At 62.3% G+C, this 12,876-nt stretch overlaps 1 protein-coding gene across 8 annotated transcripts in view; it reads right to left on the reverse strand.

The window, feature by feature from the left end:
- Positions 1 to 1,657: 1,657 nt before the first annotated feature.
- The window catches only part of IQSEC3 (IQ motif and Sec7 domain ArfGEF 3), a 96,528-nt gene continuing 85,309 nt past the window's right edge, over positions 1,658 to 12,876 (reverse strand). For 4 of the 8 annotated variants that reach the window (XM_067008526.1, XM_067008521.1, XM_059081324.2 and 1 more), the window contains 3 exons: positions 11,172 to 11,264; positions 8,760 to 8,809; positions 1,658 to 4,997 (listed from right to left, as the gene is read on the reverse strand). In XM_067008526.1, the coding sequence (XP_066864627.1) occupies positions 4,569 to 4,997; positions 8,760 to 8,809; positions 11,172 to 11,264 (572 nt within the window). In that variant the 3' untranslated portion in view covers positions 1,658 to 4,568. Of the gene's footprint in view, positions 4,998 to 8,597; positions 8,678 to 8,759; positions 8,810 to 10,069; positions 10,764 to 11,171; positions 11,265 to 12,876 lie in introns of those variants that run through there. The other 4 variants (XM_067008522.1, XM_067008523.1, XM_067008524.1 and 1 more) reach the window with 4 other exon arrangements.

Raw genomic sequence — 12,876 nt, forward strand, 5'->3', positions numbered from 1 at the left:
CCGCCCGTCACCTCTATCGCACCGCCATCCACTGTGTAAAAAGACTGGTGCATCTGTGTATTTTGGACGGCGCCACCCAACAGGAGCCCCTGGAGAGCAGGCATTTTGCTCAGCCCGTCACCGCACATCCCCCGCCCCGGACCGGTGCCGGGTGCACGCCAAGCCCCAGATGTTCCTAAGCTTGTTGGATTTTCCCTGCTCTAGCACTGGCATCTTCTGGCCCGTTGCTCTCAGCCAGAAGCCTGTGAAGCCTGCGCCCCCTTGTTGGAAGCTTTCTAAGTCAGTGGCTGATGAGTCTGAGGTTCCCCCGTCTAAAGGGTCACTACAAGAAAGAGGCACTGACCATAGCTCTCCATCTGTATGGCGGGTGGACCCAGAGGGCCTGGGGTACCAGAGGCTGTCTGCCTTTCTACCAGAGGGCTGGCCCCTCCTCCTAGATGGCCTCGAGGCCAGAAGACTTGGAGAACGGGGCCCCTTCCCATGTCCACGCCCCATGTCCTCACACAGACAGCAGCGGTCCCATTTGGCCCTAGGCCCTCTCCCAGGCTTGGGCTGAGCCGGGTCCCCTCAGGGGTGCTCTCGAGGGACCAGGCCTCAGCTTCCTGGGTCAGAAAGTTCTCAGGATGGGACAGGTCAAAGCCGGATCCAGGCTTCTCCTGGAATTTCCCGTTTCCTGGAAGGAGGGTGAGGTCATGTTCCTTTCCACTTTGATGGGATACAGGGGCCCAGCCTGGGCTGCTGTCTGGATTTCTGTTCAGAGGTCTGGTCACCAGGAGAGCTGGATACCCTTTTTGCAGGTGTCCCCGCACCAGCCATCCCACCCAGTTGATTCTCTCCCTCGGTGCCTCAGCTTTGCTGCAAGGCTTCTCCTCTCCCCGCTGCCAGGAGACGTGACTCTGGGGCAGGCCCCCGCCACGGAGCCTGATCTGCGCCTCGCACGTGGTGTGAGCGGCGGCCGAGCACCCTGCGCCTCTCTCCGGGCCGGACTTCAGTCTTCTCTCGTGCATCACAGTCACCCACGCCTCTGCGGGGTCTTGGCATCCCTTCCAGCTCCGGCAGGGGACCTGGCACGCCTCGGGCTCCATAAATGTTTGCTCCGCTCCACTCTGTGGCTCTGTGGCTTTTCCCAGCAATGTTCCCCCAATCCTTTCACCTGGGCCTGTTCCCCCCCACTTTAGGAAGGGTATACCCTGGGGCTTCTCAACCCAGACCCTGGGATTAGAAGGTCGGGCTTCAGAGCTGACATCTGGTGAAAATCACCCGAGGCTGATGACCAAGTGTGGTCAGTAGGACCCTGCCACCCCAGCCTACCCTCAGCCTCCATCATGGAAAGCCGAGTGGGGCAGGTGGAGTCCTCGCCCCCCCGACTCCCGCTCTGCTGGGGTGCACGTCGGCCGTCGTGGTGCTTGTGTGTGTGTGTGTGTGTGTGTGTGTGTGTGTTGGTGGGGGTCACTCTCTGGCCCTGCACCCCCAGCTCTGACCCAGAGCCCGCCCATCAGGGGGCACCCTAACCGTGTCACAGGGTAGCATGGAAGGGGTGACACCCCTGTAGCCAGAGGAGGCCCAGCTGCTGCCCTGGGCCCTTGCGATCTTGCCAAGATTTGATCTGAGGTGGAGCCCCCCCTCTTGGAGAGTGAAAGAAACAGAACTGACACAGTTTGCTCAAGTGACATATTTAATATAATCTCTAAAACTCTATGAATTGAACAGATAAAATACCTCTGGGCTATTTTGTTACAAAATATTTGCCATTTGGATTAGTTGCTGGGTGCAGCCGCCCTGCCTTTCTTTCCTTAGAGAGGCTGCTCTCTGATGGGGGAAGGGTGTGTGCAGGAGGAGGAGTGCAGCAGGATGTATGTACAGCAGGACACGGGGACAGACGGACCGACGGTTATGGGGAAACCTATTGGCACAAAGAGGCGTCTGGCAGGCGGTTGTGGGGGACAGGTGGGGCGGGGGCCTGGGGCTGACCACGTGGGTGCTTTTGCACAGAGGCAGCAGGCTTCCAGGACCAGCTCCAGCTCTGGAGGTGGGCTGGCCCCAAAGTGGGTGGGAGAGCTAGTTTCACCTCCAGCTACTGATTCTGGAGTTGGGGCTAAATGGATAAAAGCGGGAGGGGGCCCGGTCCCCAAAGTAAGGCCTCGAGTGTCGATATCGCGGGGCCACCTTGGGGGGTCCTTGTGCGTCTGCCCAGGAGGCTGTGTCTGGGAGCCCAGTCAGCACCCCACCGCTCCCCTGGCCTGGGCGTAAGCGGGAGGCCCAAGAGCATTTCCAGCTGGGCCCTCCGGGAGGATGGAGGCCCTGACGTGGCCGCAGCCACGGGGAGGACACGAGGCTTGTCCCAGCTGTCTGGGGGCTCGGCTCTGGGGTCGGGCACGCAGACGGGTCCCCACCTCGGCCTACTGGCTGCTCAGGGGAGGGGCGTCACCGAGGCCGGCTGGGAGTGGGCCCCGCCGCCCCCCGCCCCGGGCCTTCGGGCCTTCGGGCCTTCGGGCCTTCGGGCCCCTCGCAGCTCAGAATTCGGTCCACGTGCTGCTGCCCCAGGCTGCTGTGCTTCCTCGGCCAGGACTCCCAGTGCTGCCGGGGGGGCCCAAGGCGGGCACCGCAGCGAGTGGGGCCGGCGGGGAGCCCCTGCTCAGGGGACGGCACGGAGGTAGCGGAGCATCGGGCCCCCGGAGAGACGCTCCACGTACGTGCGAGCGTACGTGGGGCGCCTGCCGGCCCTGATCTGGAAAGCCTGGGCGTGGGCAGAGTTGGGGGGGGGCACCGTGTGAGCAGGCGACAAGGGGCCCGGGGGCCGGGACTGTGCCCCCACGGCCCGCACCCCATGAACATATCTCGCCACTCGTGACTCCGCTTGCTTCTGAGGCCACACCCCTGCCGCCCGGGCCTCGGGCACCGGGTGTGTGAACCGTGCGCCCCATCGGTCAGCCGCTCCGCCCTGAAAGGCTCTGATCAGAGCCACCGCGTGACAGAAAAGACACCGGAGAGGGGCCGGGACAACAAGGCCGGGAGCGGGGCCGGGGGGGGGGGGGGAGACAGCAAGCGGTCACACGTGATGGACACCCGGCTGACGGAGACAGGGCCAGAATACCCTCGCTAGGGGACGGCATAACGACGCCGGCGATCACACACATACACGCGCGGCTAGGGCACCTGGGATCTCTGAGAGCAGGGCGTCCGGTCCGTGCCTCCTGGCGGCCCGGGGCCCGCAGCTGGGCTGTGGGGGAGGGGTCAGGGAGAAGCAAACGCGCTCGAGATCAGTATTCACCTCCGCCTCTCGGGACGTCTTGGACCTGGGCTCCGAGAGGGAGGGGACCTTAACGAAGGACAGCAGTGAGCTGTCGGGCCTGGCTCGGGACCGACAGCCCCTGGAAGGGTACCCGCCCCGGGCTCTTTGAGGCGGGGCTGCCTGAGCCCTGTGGGGCTGCACAGAGGTTGGCTCTGATTCTGCCGGGCTCTGGGTTGCGCAGCGAGCCCTCTTGGCTCTCCTTGGCGATTTTGAAGGTGTAGGGACTCTTCTCCGCTGCTGCAGGCGGGCCTGCTGCCTTCTGGGGTGGGGGCGGGGCTTAAAGGGCTAGTTTGGGACGGCAGCGGGGGACACGCCAGGCCTCTGGAGCACCTGCCGCCCTCGCCCACTTCTGCGTCCACGTCCCTCGTGGAGGCCACGGAAGTCATTCAGGAGGGGGCCTGGGCCGGAACCCTGCCTCTGCTGGCTGCATTCGCCCCTGGGCCCACCCCTGCCCCTCCCCGCTTCTGCTCCGATAAGGGGAGGATCTGGATCTCCTACGTATGTGTTTATGCCCTGGGCGGCTTTGCACTGGCCGGGTACGACTTGGGGCTAGAGAACAAGAAACTCTTTAAAAGGTGCGTTTTGTAGATACGTGACCTCTTGATTCCCTGGCTCTGTTGAACTGACCACGAGAGAGCTGAGATGGGTGCCCCCTCCCCTCCCCTCCCCCCCTTTCCCAACTGTCTCCTGACGTCTCGGCAGCCCTGGGCAGGCAGCGCCCCAGCCCCTGAGAAAGCAGGAGAGGCCCTGGGCGCAGAGGAGTCGCCTCCTGAGACTGCCGGGCTTGGCAGGGTGGGGCGCAGCAGAGAAGGCCCCCTCTTCAAGCCTCCCCCTGACCTGGCCGCTCCAGGGACCCAGGGCTGACTGTCTTCCACCCAGCGGTGAGCCAGACCACCTTCTGTCTAGGGCTTGGGGGCTGGCCACCCAGCCCTCACGCCTGGCAGACTTGGCCTGGAAGCCGGATGGGCCCTCGGTCCCTGTTCCAAGTGGCCAGAGTAATGGTGGGGGGAGAGGAGGCCTGGCCGTGCCTGGCTGTGTTGGACCCCAGGAGAGCGAGGGGTGTCTGCCGATTTGGGGGGAGGGTCGCTCAACTGAGCAAGGGAAGCTTGGGCCAAGCAAACCAGGTGCCAGGGACTGGGATTCTCTCTCGGAAAGGACAGTGGTGAGTGGCCAGGAAGGCAGTGCGCCGGGCGTGGGGAGCAGCGGGTGAAGGGTTGGCGGGGGCCCCGACGCAGCCCCCGGGACAGCAGCGCGGCGGGGAGGGCGGGTGCCGAGTCTACACCAGGCTCCTGGCGCCGCTGGAGCAGCAGCGCCGGTGCAGCAGGGAGCCAGGCGGGCAGAACTGGTGTGGGTGGTTGTAGGGGGGCGGGGCGGGGGGCAGGGGAGGCTGGTGGACCGCCTCGACGGGGGAGCCCGGGCCGCGCAGGGGCGTGGAGCTGCAGGAGCCGGAGGAGGACGAGGTGTAGCAGGAGAGGGCCTGGCTCAGCAGGGGCTCCATGCGGGCCAAGCAGGGCTGGTCCAGGACGATGACCTTGACAATCTGCTGGCACTGCACCAGGGTCCCGGGGGCTGTGGGCGGCGCTGCTGGCAGCTGAGGAGGCTGCTCCCTCCGGGGGCTAGGCTGCAGGTCTGGCGCTGGCGCTCCCCTCTCGGCCCCCGGCCCGGAGTAGTGCTGGGACGTTTGAAGCCTGTTGTGAATTGACACCTAGTTTAGAAACAGCCAGAGAAGCGTGAAACGTTACAAGACTAGGTCCCAGCTGCTAGGACTGGCCACCCTGGGCCTCCCGTCCCCCCTTCCCCGGCCCCTGTGCCCATCAGGGGCTCGCAGCCCTCACCTCGGCCCGCTCCCCATCTCTCCGCCACCCAGAGGGCACCCAGCTGCCAGGCAGAGGCGCTGAGCCTGGGTGGAGTCCAGAGACGCTGTGCTCTACCCCGGCCTCAGCAGCCTGGCTCTTTCTGTGGGATATGGGTGGCTGGACCGATGGACTCAGGTCCTACTGGGTGGCCCTGGGCCCCGCGTGGGTGCCCACCTGCCTTTCCACCAACCCCGAGCTGGAAAAGCAGGGGTATCTGCCTGCGCCCTGCCTCCCAGGGGTGTGTGGCGGACACAGGGACAGAGTCAGGAGTCAGGTGGCTTAGAGCTTTGCAAGCCGCTAACCCTCCCAGCAGCTTTTTAAAGGGAGGCCTTCTCAGCACTGTGAATCACGAAGGTGTCCAGACCCTGGAATGCCAGGGACCCCAGGGGTGATCTGGACCCGCCGCATCCTCCCAGTCTCCCCGGGGCTGTGTCCACACATTCGAGAGCGGCCAAGGCCAGAGCCAGGTCCCCAGCTGCCCTTCTGGCCCAACCTGGGCCCTGGAGATATCCGCCCCGCTGCAGGAGGGGGAACCCACAAAGGGCTCTAATCTTTCCCCCTTGGGTGGGGCATGAGGGGTTGGGCCACGGAGAGCACTAGGAACTAGCCTGGCCTCCTCTTGCTAGCAGGGGAGGTGGAAGAAATAGGAGGATTCTGGAAGGAGAGGGGTTTAATTCCTCATCCCTCCAGCTCACCAGCCTGTAGATACGACACAGGATCCCCTTCCGACACCTGGGCCCTTCCGGGAGTGGCTGAGACCCTTCTCTCTGAGGATGTCCTTGGGTACCACCACCCAGGCCCGCCGCTCAGTGCACGGGGGTGAGGGGGGGTGGGGGGGGCGGAAACCGAGGCTGCAGGGGAGGGGATCCTAGGGCCAGGTCGAGACCGGGAGGGCCCCGCCCTAAACTATATCAGAGCCCTAAGCCAGCAGATCCTGACCCTATTTACTGGCAAAAGGTGCAATTTCAGGGACGCCCCCTCCTGGGTCCGGGCGCTGCCCTGGTGGGCTGCTCGGCTCTCCAGCCCCGCTCCTCTGCCCTTGGGTTTTCACAAGCCCCCACCGCCAAGCTCCACAGGCTGCAGGCTCTACTCTCCATTCCCAGCCTCCAGCCTCAGCAGTGTGTTCTAAGCCTGAGCTTCCCCGCCTCCCAGTCAATCAAAGGAGCCCCGGAGCCCCACAGTGCCCTGCCAAGCCGTGGGGTGGGCCGAGAGCAGGGCTGCGTCCACCTCCCTCTCGGGGAGCCCTCTGTGGTCCTCACTGGGACAGAAGGCTTCTGTCCACTGCTGCTGGGGAGGGGTGGGTGCGGCTCCTTTCCCCACCTGCTTGTATTCTGAGTTATTCCCTGGGAGAAAGTGGCCCGAGACAGCGGGGCAGGCTGCTCTCCGCCCCCAAACTTTACAGCTGCCCTTCCCCAGGCAAACGCCTGGCCGCCCCACTCCAGACCCTCCGAGCCCCACTGTGGCCACAGCCCTGGCCTCACCCTGCACCTCCTCTTCGCCTCCCCTTCCCCTCTCCCCCTCCACTGTCTGCACCTCCCTCTGGTCAGTAAGTGAAAAGCAGGAAGCGACAGCAAAACATTCCCTCATTCTGACCCCCTTCTCACCTCCCTGCTGATGAAAGAAAGAGAGAGAGGGAGGTGGGGGGGAGAGGGAGAGAAGGAGATGGGGGAGGGGGGGGAGAGAGGGAGAGTGGGGGAGAGAGGGAGAGGGAGGGAGAGAGGGAGAGAGAGAGAGAGAGAGGGGGAGAGAGAGAGAGAGGGAGAGAGGGAGAGAGAGGGAGAGGGAGGGAGAGAGGGAGGGAGAGGGAGAGGGAGGGAGAGAGGGAGAGAGAGAGGGAGAGAGGGAGAGAGAGGGAGAGGGAGGGAGAGAGGGAGGGAGAGGGAGAGGCAAGGAGAGAGGGAGAGAGAGAGGGAGAGAGGGGGAGAGAGAGAGGGAGAGAGAGAGAGAGGGAGAGGGAGGGAGAGGGGGAGAGAGAGGGGGAGGGAGAGAGAGGGAGAGAGAGAGGGAGGGAGAGAAGGAGAGAGAGAGAGGGAGGGAGAGGGAGAGAGAGGGAGGGAGAGAGAGAGAGGGAGAGAGGGAGAGAGAGAGAGAGAGAGAGAGAGAGAGAGAGAGAGAGAGGGAGAGAGAGAGAGGGAGAGAGAGAGAGAGAGAGAGAGAGAGAGAGAGAGAGAGAGAGAGGGAGAGAGAGGGAGAGAGAGGGAGAGAGAGGGAGAGGATGGAACAAGAGTAGCAGGCCTGACTGCTCAGACAAGCTGGAGAAGCGCCTGCCAGCGGGGTTGGGGGGGGGCAGGCAAGGACATGGGGTGGAGGACGCGGGAGCTCAGGGCCAGCTGCGAGGCCAGGCCGGCGGGCGGGGCTGCCTCTGTGCAGGGAGCAGAGGCTGTCAGAGCCCTGGGACTGGCCGGGGCCCTCTGGGCTGGGGAGGAGGGGAGAATGGCCCCCAGATCCGGTCCTCCCTGGGCAGGGGGTGCGAAGCCACAGGCGGGGCTGGTAGAACAAACTGAAGGGCCGGTAACTCCGTGGGCTTATATCTGCAGGGCTGGAGAACGGGCAGCTGCAGGGTGGTGGGCTGAGGAGGGCCAGGGACGGAATGCCCACCCTGGGGGCTTGTCAGCTGCCGGGGCAGGAGGCCCCTCGGCGTGAAAGTGCCTCCTCCAGACACAGGTGCTCGGGGGTGGGGAGAGGGGAGAAGCTGGGGTTTGCTGGGGTGTCCCGGGGCTTCCCCAAGCTTAGTCAGGCTGGGGCAGGGCTCCTCCAGCTTGGAGTGACGGTCTGTGTGGGCAGTGAGGGTCCCTGGAGGCCTGGCAGAAAGGAGTGAGGGGCTCACCAGCGTCTGAGGGGAGCCAGTGGGGAGGGCTGGGGCCCAGCAGGCTTGCAGGGCAACGGCACGCCCCGCCCCAGGTGGCCGCCGGGGGGCCTGCCAGGCACCAGCTGCTGCCACTGCAGTCCCCTCCCGCTGCGGTGGACAGCCTTCAGATGCAGCAGCCGCCCACCCCCTCCCGGAGAAGCCCTGAGACAGCCCCGTCCCCACCTTGGCTCACTTCCTCCTCCACATCCCCCCCGCCCCCCGGGGCCAGCTTTCCAGATGGAGCAGCTGCTCCTGGCAGAAACCATACCCTCCCAGCCGCCTCCACTTTCCCCAGAGGCATCCAGGAGGGCAGGGTCCGCCCCGCGGTGCTCACTCGGCCAACAGACCGAAGGGGCCAGGCTCGAAGGGGCCAGGCTCCCTGCTACAGAGGCTGGCAGGACGTGGAGGAGGGAACCTTGGTCTCTGATACGGGAGCATCAGGACCCCGGCAGAGTGCAGGGCGGTGGGTTCAGGGTGCTGCGCGCTTTAGCTGCAGGCATTAGTCTGGGAGCTCGGCCGGGGGGGTGCTCGGCGGGGAGGGCGGGCTGGGGAACGGGAGGGGGCACTGTGGCTTGATTAGGTGCTGGAAGAGTGGTATTACCCATGCTAGCAGTAACTTTTAATTGTATCTCTTGAAATTGGTAAAATGGTGAGTCGGGCTGGGGAGGCATTGATTAAAACCTGAGAAGAGAAACAACAGAGTCAGTGAGAAGAGGGCAGGGGGCACAGACTCACTCCCCTGGGCAACCAGGCCTCCACTCACCTCCGCCGTGCTCTCCGCCGCCTTCTCCGCCGGTGCCGCTTCCCTTCTGCCTTTGAACGCAAAGAGCACAGGACTCACTCTCCACCTGGCCACCTGGCCGTGTCCCCGCACAAAGCCCTGCCTCCGCCGCCCCGCAGGCCCCAAGCAAGCCTCCCTGCAATTCAGTGCGGCGACCGCAGACCGCAGGACCCCCACCACTCCGGGGGCAGTGGACTGGGCGTCTGAGCCCAGCTGTGCCATGTACTAGCTGTGTGACCTTGGGCAAGTTGCTACACCTCTCTGGGCCCGCGTGGACTAGAAGGTCTCTGACGTTTTTCCTTGCTGGGTATCGTGGAGTCTCCTTTACCCACAGTCAGAGCGCCCCATACAGACTGTGCAGGTTGGTTGTGAGGAGGCCTTGGTTCTTGGTTCCCAGAGCAAAGGGGGGGCTCCTCTGTGTCTGTGGCACAGGCTCCGAGAGGGAAGGGCCACGTTCCTTTCCTGTTCCTGCCGCTTAGCTGAGTTGTGAGGATTCAATGAGCTGCACGAGCCACAGGGCGGGGCCTGGCACAGATACAGCTGATAATGGCGCTGACTGCTGCCAGGGCCTCCTGATGGGCCTGGCACAGCACCAGGGACCCTGCAGACACCCGGGGACAGCTTGATGAGTTTTTCTGGCTCAGTCACCCCTGACTCCCGCCGTTATGCCCAGCAGGCACCCAGAGCCCTCGGCCGGGGCCCCTCTGATTTCTCACACCCCCAGGGAGGGTGCTGGTTCCCTTGCTGTGCACCTCCCTCTGCTTTCTGTAGCACAAGAGGAAGCTGGGGAGGGAACTGATGGACAAGGCCCCGGGGATACACATCAGGGCCTGGCCAGGGGCTGCAGCTTCCCAAAGAGGCAGGCTGGGCTGCAGACAGTGGAGTGGGGCAGGGTGTCCGGGAATCAATCACGGCTGAGGTTTGACTCTATTACACAGCTGTGAAAACAAGCGTGTACTCTGACCTTGTAGAAAGAAAGGGCCAGGACTTCCTCGGTGGCGCAGTGCTTAAGAATCCGCCTGCCAATGCAGGGGACACGGGTTCGAGCCCTGGTCCGGGAAGATCCCACATGCCACGGAGCAACTAAGCCCGCGTGCCACAACTACTGAAGCCCGCGCACCTAGAGCCCGTGCTCTGCAACAAGAGAAGCCACCGCAATGAGAAGCCCGTGCACTGCAACGAAGAGCAGCCCCCGCTTGCCGCAACTAGAGAAAGCCCGCGTGCAGCAGTGAAGACCCAGTGCAGCCAAAAATAAATGAATAATATACATTTATTTTTAAAAAAGAGAGAGAAAGAAAGAAAGAAATGAAGGGCCAGCTGAAAACCAGGGCGGGTGGAGAATTATGAACGCATGGTGGCAGGTCAGACCCATACACAGAGGAGACACCACAGTGAGGGTCTCCATGAGCTAAAAGAGCCCTGAGTGTCACTTGGAAAACAAATCTCCTCTCCCAGCTGCTGTGACCAGTCCTGTGATGCTGATACAGCACCTCAGGGCCACGGCCGTAACCGTTTGGAACCAGCATGGAGCCCGCTGGAGTGTCTCAGCTCAAGCTGACATCTTGCTGGGACCCTGGCTTTCCAGGGCTTTAGCACAAGGCACACAGCAGGCACTCAGTAAGTGTTCATTAAATGTAGGAGAGAATGACTGAGTTAATTAGTGACCAGTTCTGGATGGTTCGCTGGGGTTCGCTGGGCTGGGATTTAATTCTCACGCCACCTCTCCCAATTCTTTGCTATTTGGGGCAGATGGGGCAGGGGTGGGGGGTGAGGGGTGCAGACGGCTCCTCCTGTCTCCCTGCAGGTTGGGGGGAGGGGAGAAGGGGGGGAGGAGGGGTCAGAGGGAACGGGTCTAGAGAACGTGGCCAAAGGTGATGCAACATCTGAAGCTGGCTTGACTTGTCTGGAGTGAAAACCCAACTTGAAGAAATCATTTGAGAAATTGGGTTTGAGGGTTCAGCTGGGTTTCGGAGTGCCGACTCGGGCCTGGGATTAGAGAGTGATGTTGGCTCATTAGGGAAGGGTCTTGATGGGGCAGATCAAGATTTCCACACCCGCCTGGCCACCTGCCTTCTCACCTGCTCCCAGTCACAGACACGGCATTTCTTTCTCACGTGGTCTCCCTTTCCCACACCCCTAGCGCCCGGTGTGCGGAGGGAACAAGCGGGCACCGGGGCAGGATGTCGGAGCCCTGAGCCTGATGCCGCCAGGGGGAACAGTGACCTTTGTCAGTGGGCACGTTTCTCTCTCACCTTCCCCCTCAGTCTCACTGCTAAAGCCCCAGCCGATGAGGCCGTGGAAACGAGCCTTTCCCTCACCCGAATCCCCAGGACCCCAAGGTCAGGGGCGCTGAGTGGCCTCCACGTGGGCCGGGGCCGCAGGTCTGGAACTCACCTGTGGGCGATCCCTGCTTCGACTGCGGGTCCACCTGGGCTCCCCCGGCCTTGAAGGAGAGAGTCTTCGTTCCTTGCTGCTTCTCCAGCTCCCCTGGGGAATGGAGAGGCTCGTGAATGGAGAGAAACCCTGACCTCTAGCACACAGAGGGGAGAGGAGAAATGAGAGGAGAGCAGGAAGAGGAGGAGGAAGAGGGGCTCCCAAACACACGGCACCCACTTCGCGTCGGCTTCAGTGCCGGGGCTGGCAGCCCCTGTTCTGGCAGCCAGAGAGGAGGTGCAAGAGGTTGATAAGAGGGATGCGACAGCCTGGGTCTGCACCCTGGCTCTGATGCTGCCTGGCTGTGTGGCTTCAGGCAGGTTACTTATCCTCTCTGTGCCTCCCTTAAGGGAACTGCAGTGTCCACTTCAGAGTGTCATTAGGAGCATCACAGGAGGGGGCTTCCCTGGTGGCACAGTGGTTAAGAATCCACCTGCCAGTGCAGGGGACACGGGTTCGAGCCCTCGTCCGGAAAGATCCCACATGCTGCGGAGCAACTAAGCCCGTGCGCCACAACTACTGAGCCCGTATGCTGCAACTACCGAAGCTTGCGTGCTGAGAGCCTGTGCTCCGCAATGAGAAGCTCGTGCACCACAACGAAGAGTAGCCCCCACTCGCCGCAACTAGAGAAAGCCCATGCGCAGCAATGAAGACACAACGCAGAAAAACTAAAAGATAAATAAATAAATAAATAAAATTTTTTTTAAAAAAAAAAGAGGATCACAGGAGGAAAGACATTAAGGCACTCAGAACAAGGCCTGGATGTTGCAAGTGCTCAGTAAATATCAGCTCCTGTGATGACATCAAAGGCTCACTTGGTGTAGCAGCCTCAGCACCGCTGGTGCCGTCCAGCCAACTGCCTGAGCTCCCCCAGCGAGGAGGTCCCAGTCTCCCGAGGCCCCGGCAGAGGTCTGTCTGGCTACTCGGCTTTAATTCCTCTCTCTAGACTGTAAACCTGTTCCTTCCTGTCTTTTCTCGGCGGTGCTGGAGAACGGCCAGTTACCCTCCCAGGAGATTTGACGGCCGTTATTAAATCTCTCCTCCGTTCCTCTTTTCCAGGAGACATCACTCAAGTTCCTTGTATTAAAGCTACTCTCTTGGGTCCCATTTTCTGCCTGTCTAGTCGTCTTTAATCTGGGGGCACCGGCCTGTAGACCCCAAGCCAGAACCATTTGTGCCAATTGCCTGAGTCACACCGTCAAGCAGTACTCAGTATTTTCACTGGAGTGAGAGCGGCTCTCTCTCCCCAGAGGGGCCGTCTTGGCTTGGGAGAAGTTAGCGTGGTAATTGCAAGCAAGGCATCCGAGGAACCTGGGTGCCAGTCTTGCTCTGTCAATGACTGCGTGAATTTGGACAACTTCCTTAAGTTCCGTTAGACTCCGTTTCCTTACTTGCAACATGAAGATAATACTTCTCACCTCCGGGAAAGATGTAGCAACAATTCATACAATAGGCTCGGCGTTCAGCCCAGCGCGTGCACGTAGTAAGTGCTCGAGAAAAGGGAGCTGTGGCTACTTTTTCCTGTTTTCTACCTCCTTTTTCCCTGCCTCCCTGAGCAGCCTTTCCTCTTTCCTCAGCTTTCTTCCCTTTCTCTCCATCTGAAGAACAGGAGCAGACATGAGCCTGGTGCCTGCTCTCCTGCCCTCAGCGCACGGATCTTGGCGAT

This window comes from Kogia breviceps, chromosome 12 (assembly GCF_026419965.1).
Source record: "Kogia breviceps isolate mKogBre1 chromosome 12, mKogBre1 haplotype 1, whole genome shotgun sequence".
NCBI classification, from domain to species: domain Eukaryota; kingdom Metazoa; phylum Chordata; class Mammalia; order Artiodactyla; family Physeteridae; genus Kogia; species Kogia breviceps.